At 69.3% G+C, this 11,561-nt stretch overlaps 1 protein-coding gene across 1 annotated transcript in view; it reads right to left on the minus strand.

Annotated features, from left to right (window-relative positions):
• The window catches only part of COL1A1 (collagen type I alpha 1 chain), a gene marked incomplete at its 3' end in the record, with an annotated part of 54,339 nt that extends 44,078 nt beyond the window's left edge, over positions 1-10,261 (minus strand). The window contains exons 1-38 of the mRNA XM_082070985.1: positions 10,077-10,261; positions 8,241-8,435; positions 8,054-8,088; positions 7,928-7,963; positions 7,758-7,850; positions 7,609-7,677; positions 7,064-7,108; positions 6,816-6,869; positions 6,578-6,631; positions 6,402-6,455; positions 6,179-6,232; positions 6,033-6,086; positions 5,907-5,951; positions 5,624-5,677; positions 5,480-5,524; positions 5,277-5,330; positions 4,878-4,976; positions 4,748-4,792; positions 4,575-4,673; positions 4,312-4,365; positions 4,116-4,223; positions 3,828-3,881; positions 3,536-3,634; positions 3,259-3,312; positions 3,082-3,180; positions 2,742-2,795; positions 2,526-2,579; positions 2,369-2,422; positions 2,194-2,247; positions 1,992-2,036; positions 1,804-1,902; positions 1,451-1,558; positions 1,015-1,122; positions 867-920; positions 713-766; positions 510-617; positions 383-436; positions 1-41 (exon numbers count right to left, since the gene is read on the minus strand). Of these exons, the coding sequence (XP_081927111.1) occupies positions 1-41; positions 383-436; positions 510-617; positions 713-766; positions 867-920; positions 1,015-1,122; positions 1,451-1,558; positions 1,804-1,902; positions 1,992-2,036; positions 2,194-2,247; positions 2,369-2,422; positions 2,526-2,579; positions 2,742-2,795; positions 3,082-3,180; positions 3,259-3,312; positions 3,536-3,634; positions 3,828-3,881; positions 4,116-4,223; positions 4,312-4,365; positions 4,575-4,673; positions 4,748-4,792; positions 4,878-4,976; positions 5,277-5,330; positions 5,480-5,524; positions 5,624-5,677; positions 5,907-5,951; positions 6,033-6,086; positions 6,179-6,232; positions 6,402-6,455; positions 6,578-6,631; positions 6,816-6,869; positions 7,064-7,108; positions 7,609-7,677; positions 7,758-7,850; positions 7,928-7,963; positions 8,054-8,088; positions 8,241-8,435; positions 10,077-10,158 (2,621 nt within the window). The 5' untranslated portion in view covers positions 10,159-10,261. The remainder of the gene's footprint in view (positions 42-382; positions 437-509; positions 618-712; positions 767-866; positions 921-1,014; positions 1,123-1,450; positions 1,559-1,803; positions 1,903-1,991; positions 2,037-2,193; positions 2,248-2,368; positions 2,423-2,525; positions 2,580-2,741; positions 2,796-3,081; positions 3,181-3,258; positions 3,313-3,535; positions 3,635-3,827; positions 3,882-4,115; positions 4,224-4,311; positions 4,366-4,574; positions 4,674-4,747; positions 4,793-4,877; positions 4,977-5,276; positions 5,331-5,479; positions 5,525-5,623; positions 5,678-5,906; positions 5,952-6,032; positions 6,087-6,178; positions 6,233-6,401; positions 6,456-6,577; positions 6,632-6,815; positions 6,870-7,063; positions 7,109-7,608; positions 7,678-7,757; positions 7,851-7,927; positions 7,964-8,053; positions 8,089-8,240; positions 8,436-10,076) is intronic.
• Between the last annotated feature and the right edge of the window lie 1,300 nt (positions 10,262-11,561).

Consider the following 11,561-nt stretch of genomic DNA (forward strand, 5'->3'; position numbering starts at 1 on the left):
GGACCAACTCTTCCAGCAGCACCAGGGAAACCAGTAGCACCCTGGAAGGGAGAGAAGCTGGAGTTACTGGGGCTGTGTCCAGGTGTTGCCGCCGCAGAGTGGGGCTGGGGACAGTCCCCTGGCTCGGGGCCACCGTGGGGAGCCCCAGCACTGGTAGCCAGGGGGCAAGTGTCCATCCGGGGGGAGACGGGGCCGGTTTGGGGGGATAAAGGCGCCCCCCCTTCTCTCAGCTCCATCCACCCCAGGCTGGGGGGGGGCTGTGGCTCCCTCTGTCCCACGGTGTTGTGGGGATGGAGCAAAACACAGCGGCGGCTTAGGTCACCTCGGGGCGTTTGTGTCGGGGGGATCCCACACCCCCTCCCCACCACGGCGTGGTACTTACAGGAGGTCCAGCGCTGCCACGAGCACCTTTGGGACCAGGAGCACCAACAGCACCCTGGGGAGGAGCAGAGGGGTGAGCTGTGCCGTGGGGCTGCACCCCGGCGCCTGGGAGTGGGGGCGTAACTTACAGCAGGGCCAGGAGCGCCAGTGGGGCCGGCAGGGCCGGGGGGGCCGGCGTCACCTTTGGCTCCAGCATCACCAGGTTCACCTTTAGCACCAGGCTGGCCGTCGGCACCCTGCGGGGGGATCAGCATCACCGGGGGGCTCAGCGTCGCCCCGCGGGGCAGGATCGGGCCCCTGCAGCAGGGGGGAGTGAGGCCATCGCACTTACGGGGGGGCCAGCAAATCCAGCAGGACCAGGAGGGCCGGGCTCGCCGCGGTCGCCCTGGGAGGGACAGCGAAAACCGTGTCACCCAGGCCGGGGACATCAGTGAAGGGACCGTCACCCACGGCAGGGCCACGGGCCGGGGTGGGGGGACACTTACAGGAGCACCACGGGCACCAGTGGGACCAGCAGGACCGGGGGGACCAGCTTCACCCTGGAAAAGGGGAGGGAAGTCAAAGGAGGTGGAGGCTGCGGGGAGGTGGCGGCGGGCGCCCGGGCGCACCTTCCCGGGCACGGGGTGGCCCTACCTTGTCACCGGGAGCGCCGGCGGGGCCGGGGGGGCCGATGGGGCCGGTCAGACCACGGAGACCGTCTTTGCCAGGAGCGCCGTCAGCACCTTTGGGACCAGGGTCGCCCTGGGTGAGGAAGATGATGGTGGGTTACCTGGGGAGGCCCCTGCCAGGGGTTCACCCCCCAAGGCTCCCCTGGTTCTTCACCCCCCAGGAGGGGCTGGGACCATCCTCCTCCTCCTCCCGGGCTGGGGGGCAGAGCTGGGCTCAGCTCGTGTGCAGGGACTGTCCCCAAGGGCCACACTGCTGGGGACAGAGGTGGCACCGGGCATCCCTTCCCAGGGGGGCTGCTGCCCCCCCTTGGCCTACAGGAGCACATCCAGCTCCGAGGGGACGATGTGGGGAGACAGGGGGGCCAGGAGCAGAGCAGCGTCAGGAGTTTGGGAACACGCACTCTGTCACCCTTGGCGCCTGGCAGGCCGGCAGCACCGCGTTCTCCGGGCATTCCCTGCAGACCGGGGGGGCCCTGACCCCCGGGGGCACCGGGAGCACCAGCATCGCCCTGGGCAGGAGAGACACAGAAAATGGGTGTTAGTGAAGCCGTGTGTCCCCGTCACAGCCACGTCCCCGTCACAGCACCGTCCCCGTCACAGAAACATCCCTCCCCCTTCGCCGCCAGGAGCCCATCCCCTGGGACGTGCCGCAGCCAAGGGGGTGAAGCCAAACCCACCCCCCCACACCGTTTACATCCACCCCTCCAGAGTCCTGTCTGGGTACAGTCCCCGTCACCTGGGCCAAGACACCCACCTTAGCACCATCGTTACCGGGAGCACCGTTAGCACCACGAGGACCTTGGGGACCGGGGGGGCCTTGGACGCCGCGTTCACCGGGGAAACCTCTCTCACCCTGGAGGGGGCAGGGAAGCCGAGGCCGTCAGGGGGGTGGGGACTACGAGGGGCCAGAACCAGCTGGGCATCAAATAGGGGTCAACTTACTCTGGCACCGGCGGGACCGGGGGCACCGGCGTCTCCGGGGACACCCTGCAGGAGGGGGGTGCAGAGTCAGCGCGGGAGGGCAGGGGGTCCCCAGCGCCTCGGGGTGCGCAGGGATCACCCCAATAGCCGCAGCCCGGCGGGGAGGCGGGTGATGGGGAGGGACAGGGACAGTCCCGCACTGTGGTCACACCCCCGCGCTCACCTGCTCGCCGGGCTTGCCAGCCTCGCCGGGGGGGCCAGCGGGGCCCGGCAGACCCTGGGGGAAGAACAGGAGCGATGAGGCACAGAGGCAGGTGACCAAAGGGGACGAGGACAGGGGCGATGTCACCCCCACCTGGGCGGGTTTGTCCCCTCGCAAGGGAAGGGACGTCCCTCACCTGGAAGCCGGGAGCACCAGCGGGACCTTGTTCACCTCTTTCTCCAGCGGGACCCTGGGGGAGAGGGGATGAGTGTGGGGGGGCGCAGGGGGCTCCCGAGCCCGCTCTCCGGTGACCGCGCGTGGCCGTGGGTGGCCGCGGGCTCGCTGATACTCACGGTTGGGCCGGGGGGACCTTGGGCTCCAGCTTCACCGTCTTTGCCAGCGGGACCCTGCAGGGGGGGACAAGGGGAGGGACTCAGCGCCAGCCGCACCCGGCACTGCCCCCGAGCGGGGCTGCAGCATCTTCCGAGGGACAGAGACACCGCGGCCCTGTCACCTCCCTGCCGTCCCCGCCCCAGCCCCGCGCAGGGGTCCTGCGGGGGGGTACTCACCACAGCGCCGGGGGGGCCGGGGGCTCCTCTCTCACCGGGTTTGCCGGGCTCGCCCTGGAAACAGCAGAGAGAGTGAGACCAGAACGGGACTGTGACATTGATGGGACCGTGACTCTGACACTGACGGGACGGTGACACCGACGGGCAGGAGCCCGCAGGCTCAGACGGGTCGGGGGATGCACCAGCATCGCTATCCCCGGGGGACGCGTCCCTGAGCCGCCCCCTCGGGTCCCTGCGCCACGGGAGCCACATCCCACTCGCAGCCACCTTCCCGGGTGGTGGCAGCGGCCGGTGGGGCACCATCCCCACCTCCCCCGCAGGCAGCGTCCCCCGCACTCACCGCAGCACCTTTGGGACCGGGGAAACCCATCACACCGGCCTGGCCTCTGGCTCCGGGGGGGCCGGGGGGACCGGGGCGACCATCTTGACCAGCGGGACCCTGTCACGGGGGAGCGAGTGCCTGTTAGCAGCGCCCGTGGCAAGCGGGGGGAAACGGGACATCGGCGGGGCCACTTACCGGGGGACCAGTCTTGCCGTCGGGACCGGGGCTGCCGGGGCTTCCAGTCAGACCCTGCAAGGGAGCGGGGCAGGTTTAGGGGGGTTCAGGGAGCGCCGCGGGGGTTCAGGAGCTCAGCACTCCCAGAGATGCTCCGGCATCCCCGAAAGCGGCTCCTCCCCTGGCGCAGGGCGCGGCAGCCGCTGTCTGTCTGTCCCTGGAGCGGGGCCACCAGCGCGGTGGCCGTGCCAGCGTCTCGCTGCCACCCCAGCCAGTGTGTCCGTGTCCCCGCGCTCACCTTGGCACCGGGGAGGCCGGGTTCTCCGGGGCGTCCGGCTTCACCGGGGGATCCTTTGGGGCCGACGGGGCCGGGGGAGCCGCGCTCGCCGGGGGGACCCTGGGAGGGGGGGGACAGAGGTCACCCCGGCTGCAGGACGTTCTGCAGCCGCGTTGCCGGAGGTGGCGGCAGCACAGAGCCAGTTCCGCCACCGCGTGGGCATGGGTGACAAACGCACGGTGTCCCCACTGCGCCGCCGGGAACACGGCTTTCCCGTTTCTCACCCAAACGGGAGGGAGACGCGGGCACCCACCTTGGGACCGGCGATGCCATCAGCACCAGGGAAACCACGGCTGCCGGGAGCACCCTGTGGGGGACAGGAGAGGGGTCAGTGTGGGGACACGAGTGACCTCGGGGGTGCTGGGGCGGGATGTGCCACTGTGGGACCCGGCCATCGGTGGGAGCAGCCTGGTGTCCCTGCTGAGACGCTCCACTGGGGATGTCGCCGCTGCGGGGCCCGATCTGGAGCACCCGTGAGTCTCAGCCGCTGCTCGCTGGGAGGAGAACAGGATGGGACAGGGACATGGCGGGGGGCACTCACCCGTTCGCCGGCGGGGCCGGGCAGCCCCGCGGGGCCGGGCTCACCGCGAGCTCCTCTCTTTCCTTCCTCGCCAGCCGGGCCGGGGGGACCTTGGACACCAGCGGGACCCTGGGGGGGGCGCGGGGAATGAGCACCCGGGGGGGCACGGCAGCCAGGAGGGGCCGAGCCCCCAGGGAGGCGGGGGCGGGTCACTTACGGGTTCGCCTTTGGCACCAGTGTCGCCTTTGTTGCCGGGAGCACCGGGCTCACCCTGGGGAAAGGAAAACATTTACCAGAGAGCGATGGGCACAGGGAGCCCCGACCGCATCCCACCGCGGGGGGACGCTCAGCCCTCAGTCCCCAGCACCGTCCCGTGCCTGCGGGAGGGACACCAGAGGGGACACCTCTGGGACAGCAGCTCGCAGGAGCAGAACGGACCCGGCCCCGGGAGGAGCGGGGTGGGGGTCCGGGGATACTCACAGCGTTACCCTTGGGGCCGGGGGCGCCGCTGGGACCCTGGGGGCCAGAGGGGCCGCGGGCACCGGGGAAGCCGGGAGCACCAGCGATGCCAGGAGCGCCCTAGAAGAGGCAGAGGAGGCGGTGAGGGAGCAGCACGGACCTTCATCCCAGAGCCGGGGAACAGGGACACTCACAGTTGCGCCCTTGGCACCAGGTTGACCGTCAGCACCGGGGTTGCCCTGAGGAGAGAGGAGGAGGAGGAGGGTTACGCGGGACCAGCAGCACGTGAGGCCGAAGGGCGAGGAGCTGTCGGATGGCACTTACAGCAGGACCAGCAGCGCCGGCAGGGCCGGGGGGGCCGGGCTCGCCGCGAGCACCCTGGGGACCTTCACTGCCACGAGCACCCTGGGGACCAGTCTCGCCCTGGGGAGGAAGAGGAGGGAGCAAGAGCCGTGAGCGCGAGGCCGCCCTGAACCCCCGAGGGGCTGATTCCGCGCCCGGCGGCAGAGCCGGGGGACACGGAGCGGGCCCGGCCCGGCGGGGGCGCCCGCTGTCCCGCCAACACCAGGCCCGTGGCGCGGCGAGGTTCCTCAGGTTTGGGCCACGTGGGGAACCCACCCGAGACTCGGTCCGTCCTCCCCACCGCCCCACGCGCCCAGTTCCCACCAGTTTCTCCCAGCTCAAGAGGCGCCACCCAGGGTGGGACAGTCAGGCAGGTCCTACCTTGGCACCAGCAGCGCCGGGGAAGCCGGGGGGGCCAGCGGGGCCGGTGGGACCCTGCGTGGGAGACAGGACACGTGTTGGGGAGACCCCACCTCACAGGTGGTGCCGGGGGTTTCCGGCCCCGGTGGAGCTCAACGGGATGTCACCAGGAGGAACCGGAGCTGGCGCCGGTGTCACCCGGTGGTGGGTCGGGGGTTACTTACGGGGGGACCAGCAGCACCGGGAGCACCGTCGTTACCGCGAGCGCCCTGCAGGGGGGGACGCACCCGTTAGCGGTGCCCATGGCAGCAGAGGAGCCCCCAGCGCCCCGGGCAGGGGGCCCGTCCCTGCCCAATCCAGGTACTCACAGCAGGGCCGGAGGGACCGGGACGGCCTCTCTCACCGGGAAGACCACGAGGACCCTGGGGGGAGAAGAGGACACGTCTTTGTCACCAAGGGAGACGGTTTACCCTTTTGGGGCCTCCTCCCACGCATGTGCCCCCCGCCCCCCCCAGTCCATCCTGCAGTGACGTTTCCAATGGGTGGAACCCCCGTCCCCATCCCTGGGAACACCCCAAGGACGAGCTGTTTCTCCATCACATCTCGTCCCCCGTCCCGTTCGCTGGCCGCGGCCGGACCCCGCTCACTCACCATCTGCCCGGGGGCTCCGTTCTCGCCGGGGCTGCCGGGCTCGCCCTACGAGAAAGGACAAGGTTGGGGTGCTGCGGGGGGGCAGCGGTGGCGTTACGGGGACAGGGTGACACTGCTGCTCCTCACCTTGGGGCCAGCGGGACCTGGCTCACCCTTGGCACCGTCCAGACCACTGAAACCCTGCGGAAAAGGCGGGGGGGGCGGTCAGGGGGGGACCCGCATCGAGGTTGGGCTCCCCGCTCCCCCCAGTCTTGCAGGCGGGGGGGACTCACCCTGTGACCCTTCATGCCTGGCAGACCAGCAGTTCCGGGGAGACCCCGCGCACCCTAGGAGAGAAGCGGGGGTGACGGGGACGCTCGGGGTCTGTCCCCGCAACCCTGTCCCCGGGGGGCAGACGGCTGGTGTCACGTCCTCGCTTTGCCACCAGGCAGGGCACGGTGGGGGTGTCCCCTCCTGTGCCTCCCCGGGGAGGGGACCCCAGCAGGACCATCTCACCTGGGGGCCGGGGGGGCCGCGCTCCCCGGGACGGCCGGGCTTTCCAGCTTCACCCTAAGGAGAGGGACCCTGCGTTGGTGGCACGTCCCCAGACCAGGTGGCTCCTGCTCACCTCGGGGGCTGCCAGGGCCACCAAGCCCCGAACTCGGGGGGGACCCTATCCTGAGGCCACTTACATCATCTCCATTCTTGCCAGGGGGGCCGGCGGGACCACGGGGACCCATGGGACCCTAGGAGAGATGCACGGTGGGGTGAGGGTGCTGTCCCCTGTCACGGGCTGGGCAGTGCCGGCCCGGCAGGCCTGTCCCACGGCTCCCAGCACAGGGACAGCGTGGCCATGGCCAGCGCTGGGAACAGGTGGCCTTGTCCCCAGCCCTGCAGGGTGCCAGGCTGGGGGGTGGTGACAGGACTCACAGAAGCACCAGGTTCTCCGGGTTCACCAGGGGGACCTTGGAAACCTTGGGGACCCTGCAGGCCAGTGGGAAAAAAGAAACAAATAAAGGAAAAAATGGGTTAGAAATTGAGAAGATTGGGCCTGAAGACCCTGGTGGCAGCACAAGGACACGCGTCCCCACGTGTTTCCGTGGCCATTGGAAGGGGTGGGACGTCCCGTCCCGTCCCACCCGTGGGGCTGCGTGTCCCCAGAAGGGGGGGACACTCACCGGGGCGCCAGGGGGGCCGGGGAGACCACGGGGACCAGCTGGGCCCTGGAAGAACAGAGAGCGGTGATGAGCGGCTTGCATGTCACCCTGTCCCCATTGCCACCCCGTCCGTCCCCATCACCACTCATTCCCTGTCCCTCTTGTCATCCCATCTTCATCCACACTGCTACACCATCGCCACCCCATCACCACCCCATCCTTGTCCCCATCACCACCCCATCCTGTCCCCACTGCCACCCCATCTCTGTCCCCATCGCCACCCCATCCCTGTCCCCATCGCCACCCTATCCCTGTCCCCATCACCACCCCATCCCTGTCCCCGCTGCCACCCCGTCCCTGTCCCCACTGCCACCCCATCTCTGTCCCCATCGCCACCCCATCCCTGTCCCCATCACGACCCCGTCCCTGTCCCCATCGCCACCCCATCCCTGTCCCCATCACCTCCAGGACCAATCCCTCCCATCCCTCCCACCTCAGCCCTCGCCTGGTTCACACCCCCCATCCCCGCCGTGCCCCCCGCGGGTCCCGTGTCCCCCGGCGCTCACCATGGGGCCGGGCACGGCCATGCCACCGGCTTTCTCGTCGTAGCCATAAGACATTTGAGGAGCGAAGTTCTGCAGCGGGAGGGAGAGCGGGGTGAGGGGGCGCAGGTACCCCCGTGGGTCTGCACCGCCAGGGACCCCGCCATACTCACTCCGCCAAGGCCTGGGGGTCCTGGAGGGCCTGGGGGTCCCGGGAGGCCAGGCTGTCCAGGGATGCCATCTCTGCCGGGGGGGCCGGGCAGTCCCTGCGGGAGGAAGGGGAGGGTGAGCCCAGCGGGACGGGGGTCCCGGCACAGAGGGGGCTCTGTGGGGCGATACTCACCCTGTCTCCTTTGGGGCCAGGGTCTCCCTTAGGGCCCTGTCGGGGAGAGACAAGACGGGTGGTTAGGAAAGGGGTTCAGCACAGACTGGGGCGTGTGGCGGGGTTCGGGTGGCGGGGAGCCCTCACCTCCACTCCAGCGCTCTCTGGGTACACAGGGGAGGCTGCAGGAGGAAGGACGAGCGTTGAGAGGAGCCCAGCGTGACCCGGCCCCCCACCCTGCACCCCAACCCCCGGCGGATGCTGAGCTGGGGCAGGGCCCGGCCCCGCTGCACCCCCGCGCCCCCGCTGCCATGGGACGGGGCGGCTGCGGTACCGTCGGTGTCGGGGCAGATGGGGCAGCACTCTCCGAAGGGGATCTCGGCGTTGGGGCAGTCCGAGGTGTCCTCGCAGATCACCTCGTCGCAGAGGATGTTGCCGCTGTCGCAGACGCAGATCTGGCAGGCTTCTGGTTTCCACACATCCTTGTCGTTGTATGTCAGTCCATCCTGCACACAGCTCCCAGTTTGGACTGGGAGAGACGGGGCAGGGCAGGGGGAGCGTGAGGGTGGGGGGCGCGGCAGCGGCCCCCCGCACAGCCCTGCTCACGCTCTCGCCCTCCATCCCCCTCGCGCCTGCAGCGCTTCTCCCTTCATCTGTTTCTCATCAACCCATCGCGGTGACACAGGAAAAGCACCACAATAAACTTCCCACATTCGCTGGAATTTAAACAAAAACCTCCAGCCAATTGCTCCGTCCCCGGCGGACGGGCCAAGGCAAATACCCCCGCGGCGGGCAGGGGCGGCACGGGGTCCCCTCTGCAGGGGACGGACGGGACGGGATGGGTGGGATGGGGTGGGATGGGGTGGGGGGGTCGCAGGGCGGGTTGGCCCCATGTCTGGGCTGAAATTGGATCCAGGCGGCTGCGGCCGCGCTGGCTCGGACCAGATGGGGAATGAGGCCGGGCCGGGGGGGCGAGGGGCTGGGGGGGCGGGGGCAGCGCGCCAGGGCCGGGGCTGCCCCGCGGTGGGGAGGGTCTGGGGACACGGGGCTGCCCCGCGGTGGCGAGGGTCCGGGGGGCACGGGGCTGCCCCGGCCCACGGCCCCGGTGCGGCCAGGGCAGAGAAAGTCAAAATGCAGAACGTAAAATGCAAAATGCAGAATGTAGAATGTAAAATGTAAAATGCAGAATGTAAAATGGGTTTTGTCAAAAGGCAAAATGCAGAACGCAAAACGGAAAAAAAAAAAAAAAAAAAAAAGGCACAAAAAATGTCTCCCCCAAATGACAAAATTGGGCAAAATGCGAAGGGCACCCCAGGCCTGGCTCCGTCCCGGGGTCCCCGTGTCCCCAGACCGGCAGGTGGCAGCGGAGCAGCGCAGGGGGGACCCGGGGGGACCCGGGGGGCCTGTGACCCCGGCCGTGCCCCGGCCCCGAGCGCCCGGCCCCGCCGCAGCCCCTCGGGGGCCATGGGGCGCGTCCCCTGGCCCCGTCCCTGTCCCTGTCCCTGTCCCTGTCCCTGTCCCTGTCCCTGTCCCGCGTCCCGTCCCGTCCCGTCCCCCCCGGCCCCGCCGTTCTCGGCCGCCGCCGTTTCCCTGATGAATCATCCGAGACTTCTCTAATTCTTTCCTGATGGCTTCTGCAGATCCCGGGGCCGGGCCCCCCCGCCCTGCGCTCCCCCCTGGCCGCTCTCCCGCGCTCTTTCCCCCCTTTCCCTCCTCCTCCTCCCGCTCCCCCGGCCCCTCTGCCCGGCCCTCCCTCCCGCTCCTGGCGGGGCGCCCCGAGCGCGCCAGCGCGGCCCCCTCGAGCCCCTCGCCCCCAGCCCCAGACACCCCAGCTCACTTTTGCCACCTTTCCCCCCCGCCCCTTTCTTTTTTGCTCCTAATTTCACCAACTTTTTTCTTCTTCTCCAGACGCCGCGCACCCCCCGACCCTTCCCCAGACCCCCCGACCCTTCCCGAGCCCCACAGCCGCCGGACCGGGCGCTGAAGATGCCGTCAGACCCCGCATCCCACCCGCCGTCCTGCACCCACCCGCCGTCCTGCACCCACCCACTGTCCTGCACCCACCCGCTGTCCCACATCGCGCCCGCTGCCCCACATCCCACCCGCCACCGCGTCCCACCCGCCACTGCGTCCCAGCCGCGGCGAGGCCAGCACGGCGCAGGCTACTCACTGTCTTCTTCTCCTTGCCCACGGGTGAGTAGCACAGTTGCTGCTATCAACAGCAGTAACCGAGAATCCACAAAGCTGAACATGTCTAAATATTAGACATGTAGACTCTTTGGGTCTCTTTTGTTCTTAGGTCGGGGTCATACGGGGCCGATCGACTCTGGAGCTCCAAACCCAGACCCCAGCAGAAACTTCCTACTGCCCTTGCCCGTCCCTCGCCGCCCTTATATACGGTGCAGCGGCGGGGAGAGGTGGGACCCGCCACGACCAGGGAATTTTGGACGGCCCCTCGGCCAATCAGCGGCACCCAGCAAGTCGGGGGGCTCCCCTCGCACCCCCCCGTCCGTCTGTGCACACGCATACACAGACGTGCACACGCGTGTCGTCCCGCGGTGGGGCTGGGAGCGGCGGCCGTGGGGCGGGTGGGAAGGGGATGCGGGGTGGGTGGGATACGGGTTTGGGAGGTTTGGGGGGGCTCTGGGGGCAGGTTGGGGGGCTCTGGGGAGGTTTTTCACATCCTGAGTTGTTTGGGGTCTGGATGTGCCTGGGCGGTGAAGATGTGGCACGTGGCACCTTGGGGACCCCGGTGGCACACGACGCCGGGAGCCACACGACGCCGGGAGCCGTGCCGGGGGTTGGGGGGGCTGCAAACACCTGTTCCCTCCAGCGACCCCCCCGCCACAGCACCCACACCGGGGTCCCCAACAGCCCCTGTCCCCTGAGAACCAAACCCCCACACGGTGCAAAGGCCGAGGGCATAAGCACCCAGAGCATCCCCTGGGCGAGGATCCCCCGTGGGACCCCCAACCCACAGACGCCCCCAAAGCACCCCCAGGAGCCACTGGCTTTTTTTCTTTCCCTCTCTTTCCGTGTCCGTCCCTCCCCCGCCGCGCTCGCGCCCGCCCTGGCGCGGCTCCACCGCCCTTTCCACACTGGAGGAGCCACGTTGGTTGGAAAAAGCAAAGGCTCGTTGACAATAATCCACAATCTACTGTGCAATTTGGGGAGGGTGTAATTACACGCCAAAAAAATACACGTATTGACCAGGGCCGGGGTGGCCGCCTGGAGCTCAGGGCCTGCAGGGGATGTGGCACTCGGGGGCTCCCCCTCTTCTAAGAGGTGGGTTGGTGGGTTTTTTTAGGGGAGGGGGAGGAAAGGGCTGGCCCCCACCTGGCGGCTCCGTTCCCCCTCCCTGCCATGTGGATGGCTTGCAGGGCACTGGGAGCACTGGGAGCACTGGGGGCACTGGGGCAACTGGGAGCACTGGAGCACTGGGAGCACTGGGGGCACTGGAGCACTGGGAGCACTGGGAGCACTGGGGGCACTGGGGGCACTGGGAGCACTGGAGCACTGGGGGCACTGGGGCAACTGGGAGCACTGGAGCACTGGGAGCACTGGGGGCACTGGGAGCACTGGGGGCACTGGGGGCACTGGGAGCACTGGGGGCACTGGGAGCACTGGGGGCACTGGAGCACTGGGGGCACTGGGG

This window comes from Streptopelia decaocto, assembly GCF_964273445.1.
Source record: "Streptopelia decaocto genome assembly, chromosome: 22".
NCBI lineage: Eukaryota > Metazoa > Chordata > Aves > Columbiformes > Columbidae > Streptopelia > Streptopelia decaocto.